The 16,924-nt window shown below is 49.7% G+C and overlaps 1 protein-coding gene across 1 annotated transcript in view; it reads left to right on the plus strand.

Annotated features, from left to right (window-relative positions):
* The first annotated feature begins 89 nt into the window (after positions 1–89).
* The window catches only part of MRPL3 (mitochondrial ribosomal protein L3), a 33,271-nt gene continuing 16,436 nt past the window's right edge, over positions 90–16,924 (plus strand). The window contains exons 1-5 of the mRNA XM_014591589.2: positions 90–378; positions 680–864; positions 2,088–2,179; positions 3,923–4,021; positions 15,042–15,141. Coding sequence (XP_014447075.2) covers positions 2,126–2,179; positions 3,923–4,021; positions 15,042–15,141 — 253 coding nt within the window. The 5' untranslated portion in view covers positions 90–378; positions 680–864; positions 2,088–2,125. The remainder of the gene's footprint in view (positions 379–679; positions 865–2,087; positions 2,180–3,922; positions 4,022–15,041; positions 15,142–16,924) is intronic.

The raw sequence follows: 16,924 nt of genomic DNA on the forward strand, positions 1-16,924 counted from the left end.
GAGCCGGCGACGGGCAGCGCCGCGCAGCGTGGCCGCACTCCGACCGTGCGCCGTGCGGGCTCCAGGTGCCCGATCGGGGCCGAGCTCCGGGCGAGCCACGCCAGGCCGCACAGCGGAGGAGGCACGTGCGGAGCCACGGGCCCCGAACCCCGGGACCCAGCCCGGATCCACCGACGGAAAGAGGGGTAGGCCGCAGGTTCGCTTCTGCTCCGACCCGCTCTTCTCACGGAGGTGGTTCTCGGTCAGAGATCGTGGCTTTTACCTTTGCACACACAGCTTTTCCAGCGCCCTGAGCCTCCGTGTTCCATTGCAAGGAAGAGTGAGCAAGTGTAGACCAGCACGCGCGTTCTGCCGCCTCCCGGATATAACATGGTGGAGGTGCGCGTTCTAGTGAGTCCGCGGCTACTCCTGTGTCTGGCCAGGACTACCTTGTTAGAAACCGTTTATCGCAGAGGAGAAGGTGAAAAACTTTCCCTCCGGGGCAGCTATTAGTTGTTACAATGTGAGCCCCGCTGTTACCAGAAGGTGGGGAGCCAAGGGCTGGAGGGCGGCCTTTCACACACTCCAAACCCTCTCCTAAGGCCTGGCCCGCACTCCAGCATGTGACCGCCCCTTCCTGCAGCACATGGCAGACCCTTGTAAATGTTAGTTTGGCTTATTTCTTATTCTGTCTTTACAGAGCAGACATCTGGCTTTTTGTTCGCGGTCTGCATGGCAAGAGCAGTACTTGGTGGGATGAACATCTTTCTGCAGAAAATGTTCCATTTGTTAAGCGGTTAGTCTCTGAAGAAGATAAAGCCCAGTTGGCAAGTAAACTGTGCCCTCTGAGAGATGAGCCCTGGCCTCTGCACCCTTGGGAACCAGGTGACTCCTTTGTATTTGGAGTTCTCATTCCCTAATTGTCCTGTGGCTGGACTCACTGGAAATCGTAGTGCCCGCCTGATGCGCGTGTCGCCTCCTGAGTTTCAGTGTGTGTGTCTGTTCCCTGATGGTCTGGTTTGCAGATTTGCTTGCCCTCCTAATCTGCTCTAAGTGAATGTCTAATGGTAAGGAAGACCTCCTTGAGAAGCTGTTTAGTAGGAGAAAGGAGGCTCGTCTGCATACATTGTGTTTTCTTCAGCTAAAAAGAATATGAGAAGAATCAAGGAAGAAGGACCGGAAGATACGTCATACGACGTAAACTGCAGTGTGCTACACGGATGTTTCTGCTCGGAGGCTCTAGCACTCTAGATTTGCAAGCATAACCCCAGAACCAGCCCTCGGTGCCCGGCAGGGTGCTGAACCCACGCACAGCCAGACCAGGAGAGTAAGGCTCTTCCTGGTGTGTGGGCCCCGGTCAGGGTTTATCACGCAGCCGAATCAGGCGGTGGCCAAGTTCTCGCGGAGCACCTTACTGATTGGGCTCGCTGGAGATGGGCGTCTTTGAGCCGCACAGTCGTCTGGCATCTCTAGCCCCAGCCAGCTTAGAATTTGAGTGGTAGATGCTTTTATTGGTAGTTGGACGTGAGTCAGTGCTAGGAGAGCATAACAATGATCCTACCATGCCTTCTCGTAAGACCGTTATTTAAAACCAGGACATACCAACTTACCTTTATAACCAGCTCTCACAGGGTATTCACTCGTTGCGGCTACTGTGGTGGCACTGCTCCAGTGGTGCTGGATCTGCCGGGTGGTCGGGAAAGTCGTGGCCCATTTTGCATAGAGAAACGCATGGCTTACCCAGGGATCTCATGCTTGGAAGGTCTGGGATCCACTCCCTGGTTGGCCTGGACATCTTGGGCATGTGAAGCCGTGATCCTGGCTGGCTGGGAAGAGTGGTCAGGGAGTGCCGTATGGGACCTCCTGAGGGTGCCTGTCTCTGTCTTCTCTCTCACTTGTGAAGGAAGAAGTGAACGGAATCACCGAGCCCCAGGATGTTGTGCCGGGGTGGTTGAAGGCCCTGAGGCCCACAGCGTTACTCCTGGCTTCCTTTATGAATATATGAGCGTGTTTCTTATAAGCCTGCTTCTTGAATTGAAGCCTGAGGGGAGGTTGGTGCAGTGGCTGTTGAACAGAGCTTTCTCATGTGATTTGTTTTTAACTGGCAGGGTCTTGCAGAGTTGGCCTTATCGCTGTGAAGCTGGGCATGATGCCGTTATGGACCAAGGATGGTCAGAAGCATGCGGTCACATTACTTCAGGTAAGAAAAAGGCAAGAATTTCGTGAATTTCATGTATGCCAGAGTCTGTTTGTACAAACCTTAGTGGGCGAATTTGTGTCCTGAAACACGTCATTGTATGTGAAAAGAAGGTGATACCAAGAATGAATATTAAAAAGCTTTAGTTCTAATGGTTTCAGGAGTGTTCTTTTCCTTAGCAGTGGCCTTCTGCTGCTTGTATCGGGATAACTGGAGCAATGAAATTTTTAAAAACATGGCTGACAGGTGGCATGGTGGTTAAGGGCGCTGGACTCCTGTATGGCCTACCACAGTTCAAGTCCCAGACATGGCGGCTTACTTTCTCATTTTCCCTCTCTCTCTCTCTCTGTCTCTCTGTCTCTCTATCTCTCTCTGTCCCTCTCTGGTCAAATTAAAAAATAAATAAATGAAATTACATAAAGTAATTCTTTAAAAAATATTTTAAAAAAACTAACTTCTCACAATCTACCAGCTTAATTCATATTCAGAAAAAAAATCTGAATCCCATCTTATTTTCATTTATGGAGCTCTTTCAATTTTGGGATTTGATTTATGGAGTGCTTGATCTCTCTGCTATCAGAATGCAGTGCTGTCAACTCAGGGAAAGCTGTGCTTTGTTCATAAAGACAAAGTGTACTCTGCTGGTTGAGAATGTGGATCCTAGGACCAAAGCACTTGAGTCTGAATCCTGTTTCTCTTACCTCCTGATCGGGTTCCTTGGAGTTCTGTGTCTCATCTGGAAAAGATATAATTCTGTCCTGCAAGAGAAATAATCACAACTTACCTGAAAAAGTTGGTGTGAGGATCGTACAAGATGGTAAATGTCAGGTTCTCGAATAGTGCTAACTTCTTCAACAGTGCTGAGTGTTAAATGCTGTTTGAGACACAGAGTGAAAGTGGGAGATCAGTAAGAGACCCCACAGTGAGCAGCCGTCTGAGACACGGGGTGAAGAGACCCCACAGTGAGCAGCCGTCTGAGACACGGGGTGAAGTGGGAGATCAGTAAGAGACTCCCACAAGTGCCCAGGGTTGTGTCTCGGGCAGCACTTCTCATACTATGGCCAGCAAGCCTCAGAACCTCCCGGAGGGGTCACAGAGCAGAGGCTCTGGGTCAGCAGATGATCCATTACGAGACTGGGGCCTGAGGATCCATGCTGCTGCTGCTTCTGTGGGGACCACACTGAGAGCTGCTCTAGGGTGAGGAAAGGGCGGGCAGTCGGAGAGAGATTTGTGGATTCCACTTCCTTTTTTTTTTTTTTTTGAGGTTTTTGCTATAGGGCGCGTGCGCTCACCAGACAGACAGAGACAGACAGACAGAAAGTGAGAAATCACCCCCCAGGGTGGATGGTCATGCCGCAATCCCTTCTCATTCTCCTCTCAGGATCTTGGGCACGCACACACAGGCACACCCGGCGTGAGTTTTAAGCCACTGGGTCCGGGACACGAACCGCGGTTGACTATGTGCGAGTCCAGCGACATAGCCATTACACTAACTGCTGGTCGCTGTGGATTCCACTGCTTAATCTAGGTAGTGATTACACATTTTCTTTGTTGTATATTTATATTTTATGCACTTAGGTGCTATAGTTTACTATTTTTTAAGGTTTGTGTATTGAGATTTAGGTCGGTGGTAGATGATGAAATAACTTTAGGAAATTCATAGTTGTGCTAGGCCACAGTGCGGTAGTGTCTAAAGTAAAAATACACCTTGGTATGTACTTAGTATGTTTATGCTTGTTTTTCTAGGTACAGGATTGTCATGTCCTCAAATACACTTCAAAGGAAAACCATAACGGAAAAATGGCAGCCCTGACTGTAGGAGGAAAAACTGTGTCACGTTTCCATGTAAGGATATTTGTTTATTCCTGGAGCAATACATGTATTACACCTGAATGCTTGTGTGTTTTGAAAACATTGTGTAGCCGCAGACATGCATGTTCCTCATGAGGTAAGTTGTGTGTAGGGTGCATCTGCCAGCCTTTGAGTTTATTTTAGTGCCACCCGACTACGTGGACAGAGCTTTACTCTCAAGGTAGAGATTTGTGCATCTGTTAGAAAAGGGTAAGCGTACTTCGCTAGTGAGTTTATCATAAGGATGAGATGAGGTTTTCAGACATGCCAAGCATGTAATAAACATTCAGTAGGCTTAGTAACAGTAATGCAAAATTGTTATTTCAGTGTTTTTTGCTTTTTGAGTTTTCTAGTTTAGCTACACGGCACGTGCTCTCCCAGGGAGGGGACGGAGAGAGGGGGTGAAGGTAGGGAAGTCCCCTCCCGCCAGGGGTTGGGGTGGGCGTGCATGCACATCCACCTGGCATGGTTTTCAAGCCACCAGGGCTAGGACTCAAACCCTGTAGTTGGCCGTGTTGGATCCAGCCGCCTTAAGCACGCCACCAGCCAGCTTCGTTATTGTTTCGTTAAGTAAATTCTGATTTTTCCCTGTAGAAATTTATCCCCAAACTTGACGTCAGCAGTCTGAGGATCAGTTGTGCGTCCTGGAGGGGCTTTGAGTTTTGGGAGGAAGCCGTGTGTGAACTGTCATCAGCCGTTTCAGTCGAGTCTTTGTCATAAGTGCGATGCTAATAGAATGCTGAATTCTAGTTTGATTTAAAATATCTGCCCAGGGAGTATCCTCTGTTGGAGGGCTAAAAACAGAACCTTACTTAAAGTTAGAAGTGGTGAGGGCTCTCGCTGACGAGTAGTGGAACGTCTTTAGATTTACGGTGGCATATTGCTTATCTCTAAAACAGACATTTCTTTCCTTGTAAATTGTTTATAAAGTGAACTTGGACACAAAGTAGTACCGCCTACACTGTCAAAGCTCGCCCGTGTTCACTGCGTGCCTACCCGTGTTCACTGTGTGCCTACCTGTGCCTACCCGCGCCTACCCGCTCATCTTTCTTGAGCATTTGTTACAGCTGCTTGGGGACGTCGGCCTTTTCACTTGTTATCTGCAGAACTTCTCAGCCTCTGACCCCAGGCAGTTAGTCAGGTAACCTAGGGCCACCCTGCTACCAGGAGGAGGGGCGGTCCCTCTGGGGCCTCCCTTTCCTAACCGTGTCTTGGTACACACCTGACTGGTAAGGAAGTAGACAGAGATCTAGTATGGCGGTAAAATTCTAGGACACGGGATGAGATGTAGGCCATTCTGCTTAGAATCCCGGGAGATTTCACAGCAAAGAGACCAAAAGTAGAACGGGTATCAGGAAATCATCTTGGTGGAAGCAGAGGTGTGCGGTAGACATGGGCTTGGGAGGGGCAGTATGACGTGGCTGCCTCTGTGCCTCAGCCGGTGGAGGGGGGTGGCGAAGGGGCTGCTGTCCAGGCAGCGTGTGGAGGACTGGGCCTCGGCCTGCAGACCCGTGCTTGCCCACGTGCACGCGTGGGGAGGAGCAGCCCCGGCCCGCAGACCTGTGCTGGGGCAAGTGCACGCACTAGCAGAGGAGGAACAGCCTCAACAGCCTGCCCGTACTGCAGTCCCTCTCCAGTCGTTCGGCTTGTTGAACCTTGAGCACTTGCATGCCTGCATGTGCTCTCGGCGGCAGGGCAGAGGTCCGGAATGTGGCCCGGTGTGGGTCGTAGATTCCCTCTAGCAGCACATCCCCACATCCCCACTTGGCGATGGGCGGTTTGAAGGAAAGACGGGTACTGGCGTTGGCAGTCAGTGAGCAGGTTGTCATTGGAATCCCATAAAACTGGCCTCATAAGTTTGGGAGCAGTTAACGACTGTGCATGTTGTTATAGCACACTCTGTTTATGCGTTTATTTATTTACTCTTTTTATTCCTTCTGTGAATGAAAGAGGGAGAGAGAGAGTCCTGATGTTGTGGTCCACCCCAACCCAGATCATGGGCACGTGTGTCCAGCATACTCATGGAGGTCTTAGGACTTGAACTTGGAACCTTCCCCTGAGGGATTGCCTTGCAGAACATTGCATTTTACCATGCACTACCATCACATCCTCGTGTGTTTTCCATTGAAGTTTGTAGCAATATCTGTCCTGATACTCTTACCATTTTATTGATTAATAAACTTAGGTGTCTGGTAATTCTACACTAAAAGCACAATAAACTGTGCGAAATTATTTTTAAAAGTTTGAAATTTTTAAATGGTCAATATGTGCCAGCCTTCATGTGCATAATCTTCGGTTAGACAGATGCCGCTGTCTTCTAGCTGGTTTGCACTCACGTGCTCTGGGTGACCAGCACCAGTGTCTTTATTCGTAACCAGTTTCGTTGAGTCATGGTTTCGCGATCTTGGTATTTGTGACCCAGACATCATGCCGGGATAACTCATTCTGCTTCAGCAGAGCTGAGGAACGTCGCTTCCTCGGAAATATGAGACGGTGGGAAACAAGTGTGTGTGGGTCTGATTTCTGCCGCCAGCTTTCCCTCGCTCGCCTCTTGAACACCCATTTTCCTGCTTGTAGAGATAGGGAATAGGATTAGATGGCCCCTAACCCTCTCTCAGCTCTGAAAGCTTCACAGTGGCTCTCTGAGTATTTCAGTTCTCAAGACAAAAACAAAAGTTCAAAAGAAAATGTGTTTGAGAGTTCAGTTTAATTTATCCTGTCTTGCTTAGTGATGAAGATCGGTTATAGATAAAATTTTATGGGGACCAGCAAATGGCGTAATGGTTACATCGCTGGACTCCTGTGTAGTCAGTCATGGTTCAAGTCCCGGACCTGGCAGCTTAAATCTCATGCCGGGCATGTGTGCATGCATGCCCAAGATCCGGAGAAGGGATTGCGGCGTGGCCATGCCCTACGGAGGGTGATTTCTTGCTTTCTGTCTCTGGAGAATGCATGTGCCCTGTAGCAAAAATCTCTTTAAAAAATTATGATGGTAATAATAGCATTAGTGTGATTAACATGTTGGTAATTAAAGTGTTACAGAAATAATAACTGCACTCTCGTATCTGAGGCTCACCCATGGGTTTTCCTCTGTAGTTTATTTTCGTAGCATTTTCACAGCCAGGTGGTATGAATAACATGGTCTCCTGTGCGTGGAGGGTGCATTTTGAAGGGTCTGTGTCGTGGCCCCCCCCTGCATCCACCCTCCAGGGACGGCGCTGGCCACTCCTTCAGGGGGCGAGGGGACAGAGTTCCGGCCTCCCTGTGGCCTCAGCCTGTGGAGCGCCGGCACACGCACCAGGACCTGGACCTGGACCTGACACGCTCGGGAGATTCGCCTTCTGGAGCCCAGGAAATGCTGCGAGGCACTGGCTTTGTGATTCCTTCCAGGAGGTGCTTTGCTAGGGTTAGAGGACATCCATCACAATATTAAAGACACGTTTTGTCTGTGAGTGACCGTCAGACAAGAATGACTAAACGGAGTTTTAAAATTTTTTGGTTTATTTATTTCTTGAAAAAAGAGAAGTACACAGCGTCTTCAAAAGGGTCCTTCCCACTACAGTCCAGCCCCAGCCTGCAGCCCATCCAGGCAGGGCTCCGGGCTGGAACGTGGGGCCTCCCACACGGCCTCAATCCCCAGGCGCTGTGTCCTGCCGAGCCACCACAGTGGGCCAGAATTTTAGGATTCTTTATGCATAAAGCATTGCCAGAGGGCACAGGCATTCACCGGGATAAGCAAAGAATAAGATAAACTACAAATAGATTGATTGCACAAAGTGTTTCTATTTTTAAATAGCCCTATAAATATATTAGTTAAGGATCCAGACAGAAGTTAATTGACTCAGTTTATAGTGTAGCTAGAACTCTTATTTTTTTTATATCTAAAGAGTTTGTGCTTCATGAGCCAGCAGGTGGCACAGAGGTTATAGTGGCTCGGTCCCAGTGTGGTTCGCATCCTGGACCCGACAGCCTGAGAGGCAGGCCAGGTGCATGGGCGTGCAAGTCCAAAATCCCCAGAGTAGCAGGGAGGAAAAGGGCTTGTGTGGCCACCCCTGCTGGGGAGTAATTTCTCATGTTCATTTTCTGTCTCTGTCTCTGGTGAGCACACATGCCCGAGAGCAGAAACAAAAGCAAAAAGAATTTATGCTTCCAAGAAATTAAACTATTTTGCTTTTGCTATTTTTGTACTTTATAAATAAAAACGGATGTGGTACATGGTGCTTTTGAATAAGGAAGTTAAGTGGCCTGGAAGTTGATTAAATCAGCTCGTCTTAGGAGCAGAGAAGCGTTTTCATTGTGGAAGGGTAATTGCAGAGAACTTTGAAGAGGGGAATTGCAGCCCAGATGGGACTACCCAAGTGTGACGGTGTTGTCAGTCTTCTAAATTGCCCTTTGAAGTCCTTTATTTGGGAGTTTAAAAAAGAAAAAACAAGTTCGTTTTAACTCAGCTTGAGCACTTGGATTTTGTCATGGCCGAGACCTCAGTAACTTTATAATATTTTGTTTTTTTTTTTTTTAATTTAGCACAGGGCACACACGCATCTACCAAAGAGACACAGAATAAGTAAAACACCGACCCCCAGCCCCAGGGATGACCCACCGCGGTCCTTTGCCATCCTTCTCAGGACAGTGCGTGCCCACACACGTGCTCCTGGCGTGTGTCTCAAGCCACTGGGTCTGGGTCTCTAACCACTCAGGCAGCCGTGTGAGATCCAGCCACCTTAACCATCATGCCACTGACTGGCCTATAATACTTTTATTTTAAAAGAAGAATACTAAACTGTTTGAAAGGAGAAAGACTTTGGAAGGTGGTCAGGAAGTATTAGTACAGTTACTGCGTTACTATGTTACTGCGTTACTATGTTACTGCGATACTATGTTACTGCGTTATTATGTGTAGGCCTCAGTCTAGAGCTCTTAGGCCCACATGTCTACTTTATTAGTAAATAAAGTATTAGTTACTACAGAAACAGGGTTTTTCTCAGAAGCTTCCTGGTATACTTAAAACGGATACTAAATAAACAATGGTACACTTTTTTTTTTTGGTCATAGAGCATAGTGTTCTCTCACCAGAGACAGAGTGAGAGTAAGAAATCCCACCCCCCTCAGAGGGATGGCCAGACCACAGTCTTCTCTCCATTCTTCTCTCGGGATTGTGGACACGCCCACACTTGTGCCTGGTGTGATTCTCAAGCTACCGGTCCGTGCCTATGCCCGTGTAGTCAGCCGTGTGGGACCCCCGCACCTTCACTCCCACGCTATTGGCTGGCCTGTGTTGTACTTCATAAATGAGAAGGTGGAGAGCTTGCCAGTGGCATGGAGTTAATGCAACTGGAGCTCACGTGGCCAACCGCACCACGCTGGTGGCACACGTGTGTGTGTGTGTGTGTGTGTGTGTGTGTGTGTGTGTGTGTGTGCAGGCCTAGAACCCTAACAGAAGGGCAGGGGAGAGGGCTGCAGTGTGGCCATCTTCCCTGGAGGGTACTCTCTGACTTTCCGCGCTCTCTGTCTGTCCGTCAGTCTGTCCAGTGAGCATACATACCTAGCAACTTAAAAAATAAATAATTGTGGGACCAGCAGTTAGCGTAATGGCTATGTCGCTGAACTCCCATGTAGTCAACCATGGTCTGAATCCCAGCCCCGGTGGCTTAAACTCACGCTGGGTGCGTGTGCGTGCGTGCCCAAGATCCCGAGAGGAGAATGGAGGAGAAGGGATTGTGGCATGGCCATCCCCCCTGGGGGGTGATTTCTCGCTTTCTGTCTCTCTGTCCTTGTCTTTCTGGTGAGCGCACGCGCCCTATAGCAAAAACCTCTCAATAAATAAATAAATAAATAAAAATAAATAAAATGAATAATTCTGAGGCCAGCAGATGGCATAGCAGTTATGTCTCTGGACTCCCACATGGCCCACCGCGGTTCAAGTCCCAGACCAGGGGTTTCAAAATCATGCCAGGCATATTTGTATGCATGCCCAAGATCCTGGGAGGAGAATAGAGGAGAAGGGATTGTGGTGTGGCCATCCCCTCTGGGGGGGTGATCTCTCACTTCCCGTCACTCTGTCCCCCGTCCCCCAGAGTGAGCATATGCCCCCAAAGGCAGTAATCTCTAAATCAATCAATAAATAAATAAATCACTTTTTAAGTTAAAAAAACTACACAGTAGAATATGTATATATCAAAAGTAAATTCGAAGCATGTTCTAGAATTACTAAATTGAATTTGACACACCAAGAGAATGATTTCACGGAGCCACGTTTTATGAGAACAACAGACAGAGATGAGCGCTCTCAAGGGGCGTCATCATGCAGCCCTCCCCGACCTCCCTCAGCCACCGTCATGGCGCACACGCACACGCCCGGGTGTTCAGGGCAGCCCGGGGCCCGCGCCCAGCCTCCCCGAGGGCTGTCAGCACTGCAGAGCGCCGTGCTGCTGTGGCCCAGGCCGACCGAGGGTGTGTGTGCTCAGATTGTGGAAGAGGTTATGGTGGAGACAAGGTCATCGGTAGAAGTGGTGCTGAGTCCCAGGTCAGGTGCCAGCTCGCGGGCGGTGGGACACAGTGACCGCAGTGGCTCTGTGTCGTCGCAGCTGCTGGGGAAGCGACAGCTGCTCTCGCTCCTTTTTTTCCTTTCTTTTCTTTTCTTTTTTTTTTTTTTAATTTTTTTTTTTCCCTTGAGAGAGACACCAGGGCACCCCGACGGGGTCCCCACTAAATAAATCACTTTTTAAGTTAAAAAAACTACACAGTAGAATATGTATATATCAAAAGTAAATTCGAAGCATGTTCTAGAATTACTAAATTGAATTTGACACACCAAGAGAATGATTTCACGGAGCCACGTTTTATGAGAACAACAGACAGAGATGAGCGCTCTCAAGGGGCGTCATCATGCAGCCCTCCCCGACCTCCCTCAGCCACCGTCATGGCGCACACGCACACGCCCGGGTGTTCAGGGCAGCCCGGGGCCCGCGCCCAGCCTCCCCGAGGGCTGTCAGCACTGCAGAGCGCCGTGCTGCTGTGGCCCAGGCCGACCGAGGGTGTGTGTGCTCAGATTGTGGAAGAGGTTATGGTGGAGACAAGGTCATCGGTAGAAGTGGTGCTGAGTCCCAGGTCAGGTGCCAGCTCGCGGGCGGTGGGACACAGTGACCGCAGTGGCTCTGTGTCGTCGCAGCTGCTGGGGAAGCGACAGCTGCTCTCGCTCCTTTTTTTCCTTTCTTTTCTTTTCTTTTTTTTTTTTTTAATATTATTTCTTCCATGAGAGAGACAGCCAGGCAGCCCGACAGGGTCCTCACACTGCATCTGGGCCCAACCAGCCTCAGTGACGCCATGTGTGTCCATGCACCTGCAGCGCACTCGGGGAGTACGGGGTCTGGACCTCCCCGTGTAGACCAGCTGCCGTGCTGTGCCCTGACTGGCTCCCAGGAGAGACTCCTGCATGAGCTCTGAGAGGTGCAAAGCCTCTTCAGTGGACGGGAAGCAGGGCTCTTGGCGTGTCTGCAGCCCCCGGGAGGGCCAGGGAGAGCCCTTCCGGTTGTCTCCTAACCCAGCATTTAGAGTTCTGTGCATGCAGGCTGATGGCCCAACTCCAGGAGGACTGAAGCAGCTGGCTCAGTGAGCTGCACGGGGGCTGGGAGTGTGCATCTTAAATTGCAGTGGGCCGGTAGCTGGAGGGCACTGCGTCCGCATAGTGCGTGCTACAGGGGAGGTCTGGGCGTGCAGATGTGCCGGGACTCAGGACTCACTTTCCCCACTGTCACCTTGAGTTAGGGCTTTCCAGCTGCTGCTCTTCTTGCCATTTTATTACAAATTACTACTGGTTTGACTTTATAATTGGTTAGCTTCTAGGATTTATTCATCCTCGGTCATAGTGTATACTTTAAGCCTGTATTTTACAGTAACTCTACTTGAAGATGGATCCCACGAACATAGTGATTTTGCATTCCAGGAACCGTTGCAGCCGAAGAGTGGGAAGGTGGCGCGGCTTAGGGGACGGACCTTTACACGCACCCTGCAGGGTGTCTGCCCCCGTCTTCTCCTGCTTTCCATCTTACGTCACCCACTTCCTCATGGGTAACCTTCCTCTACGTGCTCACAGGCCAGCAGTGAGCAGACGTGGAGGGGCATGGACAGTGACTGTTTCTAGACTTGGTGTTGATCAGGAGCAGTGTCCTCTGGCAAGGCTGCCGAGAAGTCTGGGCAGGAAACAACTGGAGTGGGACTAGAGACATGGGTTTAACAGACTTGTGATGAGTGGGGGGGACTGGGGAGGGGTCTGAGCACACACACACACAGACTGGCGAGGGGTCTGAGTACAGACAGACGGAGATGAAACCCTGATGAGTGTGGGGACCAGGGAGGGGTCTGAGCACAGACAGACGGAGATGAAACCCTGATGAGTGTGGGGACCAGGGAGGGGTCTGAGCACAGACAGACGGAGATGAAACCCTGATGAGTGTGGGGACCGGGGAGGGGTCTGAGCACAGACAGACAGAGATGAAACCCTGATGAGTGTGGGGACCGGGGAGGGGTCTGAGCACAGGCAGACGGAGCTGAGACCCTGATGAGTGGGGGGGCCGGGGAGGGGTCTGAGCACACACAGACGTTGGAGCTGAGACCTTGGTGCTGCCTGCGGTGGGAGGTCGCAGAGACATGGGATGGCTGTGGCCTTTAAAGTGGTCCTGCCAGCCTGTGGATTTCAGATAGACAGGGGTGTAGGAGTGTGGGAACCAGCTGGGGGCCTCTTGAAATAATCCAGGCAAAAGGTAGGAGGTGGGGTGGTTGGAAGTGGCCGGTGGGGCTATCTTTTTAAATAGTCCAGGGCTTGGTGGTGGAAGGTGTGGGGTGTGAGGAAGAGGCAAGGGTCCAGAACGAGAGGGGTGGCGTTCCCTTTCATTGAGATTTGGGCGGCCCAGGGAGGCAGAGCTGGAGTGAGGGCGGCCGAGTTGGCCCGTGGAGAGTGAGACTCCAGTTGTTGTATGCGGACGTGCAGTGAAGGGAGGGAGCTGGCAGGCCGACGTGGATTTATACTCCCTGAGAATAGGGCTCAGAGTCGAAATCAGAAGGAGAAGTCATAGCGGCCAGCAGGTGGCATGGCAGTTAAGAGTGCCGACTCCCACGTGGCCGACCCCAGTTCGAGTCCCGGACCCAGTGGCTTGCTTTCTCACTCTCCCCACACACACACACTCTGTCCCTCTCTGTCACATTAAAACAAAAAATAAAGTTAAGTTAAACAATTCTTTTAAAAAAGCAAAAGAAGTGAGAAGTCATGTGAGAAGAAAAGGAGGACTCACGTGAGCCGTGACCGTGAGGCCGGTGCAGGACTCCAGGTGGGGCGGCCCCTGTGTCGGCACTGCTGCTGGCCACAGTGCACCGACTGCGTCTCCGACGAAGGGTCCTCCGTAGCCTTGACAAGCACTCTGCATTGAGTGCTAGGAGCCAGGGCACCCGGTTAAAAGTGGGTCAGAGAAGGCGAGGGAAGGTAAACATGGTGGGTCCTTCCAGGAGCTTTGCTGCAAGGGGAACAGAAAAATTAACCAAAGAATATGCGGCCAAGGGGAAGTTTTCGTATTTGAGTCTCTGTGACATCCTGAGAGGAGCATGGCAGTAGAGAGGGGAGAATGGACCATTGAGGAGGCGGTAGGAAGGGGAGAATGGATCATTGAGGAGGCGGTAGGAAGGGGAGAATGGATCATTGAGGAGGCGGTTAAACAATTCTTTTAAAAAAGCAAAAGAAGTGAGAAGTCATGTGAGAAGAAAAGGAGGACTCACGTGAGCCGTGACCGTGAGGCCGGTGCAGGACTCCAGGTGGGGCGGCCCCTGTGTCGGCACTGCTGCTGGCCACAGTGCACCGACTGCGTCTCCGACGAAGGGTCCTCCGTAGCCTTGACAAGCACTCTGCATTGAGTGCTAGGAGCCAGGGCACCCGGTTAAAAGTGGGTCAGAGAAGGCGAGGGAAGGTAAACATGGTGGGTCCTTCCAGGAGCTTTGCTGCAAGGGGAACAGAAAAATTAACCAAAGAATATGCGGCCAAGGGGAAGTTTTCGTATTTGAGTCTCTGTGACATCCTGCCATTGAGGAGGCGGTAGGAAGGGGAGAATGGACCATTGAGGAGGCGGTAGGAAGGGGAGAATGGATCATTGAGGAGGCGGTAGGAAGGGGAGAATGGATCATTGAGGAGGCGGTAGGACAGTTTCAGGGGACAGCCGCTGACAAGGTGAGGGGAGGCGAGAACCCGTCTCTGTAAGAACATGGGCAGTCCTGTCACATAGCAAGATGGTTTCAGCGCTAGCTTGATGGAATCACATGGCAGGCCTAACGCCGGTGCCTGGGTCGCACTGTAGACCAGTGGAGTTCGGCCCTCCAAGCCCAGGCCCTTGGCACTGGCATCCCCTCCATGCTCCCCATGTGCGTCTCACGTGTACCGGGAATGGTGGGAGGAGGGCAGTGTATTACATGCTGGTGCCGGGTGCTTGGTTTGGTGGTAAACGCGTAGAGAAGTCTTGATTCTTCTGTCCGATCAGCTCCTAGGGTGGAGGGAGAGAGCACAGTGCCGGGGTTTGAGAGGGAGATGTGCCGTAGCTACCTTGGACAGTTTGAGAAGGGTTCAGCCAGGGAAATGCACATTTGGGACTCACTTTAAAGTTTGTGCTTACAGCATTGAAATGTGACCCCTGTGCTTTCTTCAGTTGCTTCAGACAGGTGCAGGTTAGACGGGGAGCTGGTCCTTGGGGTTGAAGTCTCCATGTCGTCTCAGTCAGAAATCAGACCTGGCCCCTGGCTGCCTCTTCCCAGCACACTGAATTTGAGGCTCTGCCGGGGTCGGACTCCAAGCCTCGAGGTTCTTCATTCTAGAGATGTGCCAGACTGTAGGAGCTCACCCGCTCTCACGCGGAGGAGTGGACGCTCGTCCGGCTGGGGACACGGCCCATCTGGGGCTGCCCTCTGCACGGCCGACCTGGCTTGGAGCTCTGCATCCATCTGGCCTTGCATTCATGCTCCTCACGTCCTTCTCTCCTAGAAACCTGCATCTGTGCTGGAATTTTACCAGGAACTTGGACTACCTCCAAAACAGAAAGTTAAGATCTTCCATGTAACCGACAACGCTATCATCAAACCAGGTAATTTGAGGTGGGGAAGAGGAGGGAGGCAAAGATACCCAAATACGTGATTTGCTTAACGGCAGCCCTTTTGATAGAGCTGGGTTCAAAATGCAGAGTCCCAAACACTTTAAATATAAAACTGTATCTGACTTAATCACTAGGAACAAGCAAAGCTTTGTCTTTTTAAGTGGAAAAAGCTGTAGATATCTCTTTGTTTTCCACCGAAGAGGGAGGAACACTTTTGTTTTTAGTGTAGAGAGAATTCCACATTTGCAAAAAAACCACTCCAAACAGATAGACTAACTTTTAAAATTCAGGGTTCACTGTTGGCTGACATTCTAAGTGAAGAATTGCTGGAGTCTCACTTAGAAGACCTTGAGAAAAGAGCCTGAATTGGGACAGGGCCAGCCATAGCACCTCGGTGTCGAGATTTTCCCTCATAATTCCACAGTATTTTACTACGTCCATGGGGTGTCACAAAGTTACCTTTGGCACACACCTCAGCTGGTTCATACAGTTAATGAAATACAACATTTCGACGTCTTTGAACTTTAGAAAAGCTTCCTGGTCTCTGGAATTTGAGTTCTGACAAGACAGTAGAAGAATGTTTTAAGAGTTGGTATTTTGATATCTGAACTAAATTTCTTGAAGTAAAACATACTTGCAACAGGCCTTACTAATTGGGGCGACCACAGGTCAGCCTTGGTATAAGGTAGAATTTCAAGTAAATTCGAAATTCAAGTTTTGCAACTTAAAGGCAAAGTAAGTGGAATTGGACTAACAGATATAAAAATCAGTAGAGATATTCGGTCATCGTGTATTAGAATGGCTTGTGTCGGGTCGGGAAGGTCATGACATATTTTTCTGTGCAAAAATGTACCGTGGCTTTCCCAACGACCGGTAACTGGCACGCTCCACTCTCAGTATGAAGGGTAGATCGGGAACACGTGGCTGTGTAAGCAGCGTATTCTGAAGGGGTCTAAGTGTCCTCTGCGGCATCGGCACATCTCGCTTTCTCTAAATACTGTGTTCATGTTTGGTTTGGGTTAGAAGTAAAAATTGAATCTGCTTTAACTCTGGCTATAGCTCAAACCATACGAAGTTGTTTTCGTGAATCAAGAATGGTGACATATAGGCAGTTGAAGTCATTTAGCCTCATCGGCAGTAAGAGCACTTAGTCTCCCTACTTTACCCCTTTGTTAAAATGAGTATTATTTCTGACATCATCAGTGTATGTCTCTGGGGTACAGTGTGATGTTTTGATAAATGTGGGCAAGATAGAATGATTAAATTCCTCTTTTTTTTTTTTTTAAGAATTATTTTTGTTTAACTTTATTTATTCTATTTTGACTAGAAAGGGACAGAGCAAAAGTGAGAGAGAAGAGAGAGGGAAAGTGAGAAAGTAAGCTGCCGGGTCCGGGACTCGAATTTCGGTCGGCCATGGGAAGTCCAGCGCCTTCCAGCGCGCCACCTGCTGGCCTCAAGTCCCCGTTGTTAATTCAGAGATCTTCCTGTCCCAGTGTAGCTCTTAGTGGAGTCCTGTATTAAAGGAGATTGTCCTCTGAAATATCACCATACCTCACTGCCTATATGAACAAACTAAAATCAATTTTAATTACATTCTCTACTCTGCTGATTTCTACTTTAAGAAAAATTATGTGATTATGTTAATGCCACTTCTTTAACATAGTAAATTTCATGTCAGGGCATGTCTTAGGCTTTTACATACCTAGCTGTACGTATTTGTACATGCCCTATTGGTGTTTATTAATTGCTAAATTTAATATTTCTTATAAACATT

This window comes from Tupaia chinensis, unplaced genomic scaffold, assembly GCF_000334495.1.
Source record: "Tupaia chinensis unplaced genomic scaffold, TupChi_1.0 Scaffold000601_1, whole genome shotgun sequence".
Taxonomy (NCBI): Eukaryota; Metazoa; Chordata; class Mammalia; order Scandentia; family Tupaiidae; genus Tupaia; species Tupaia belangeri.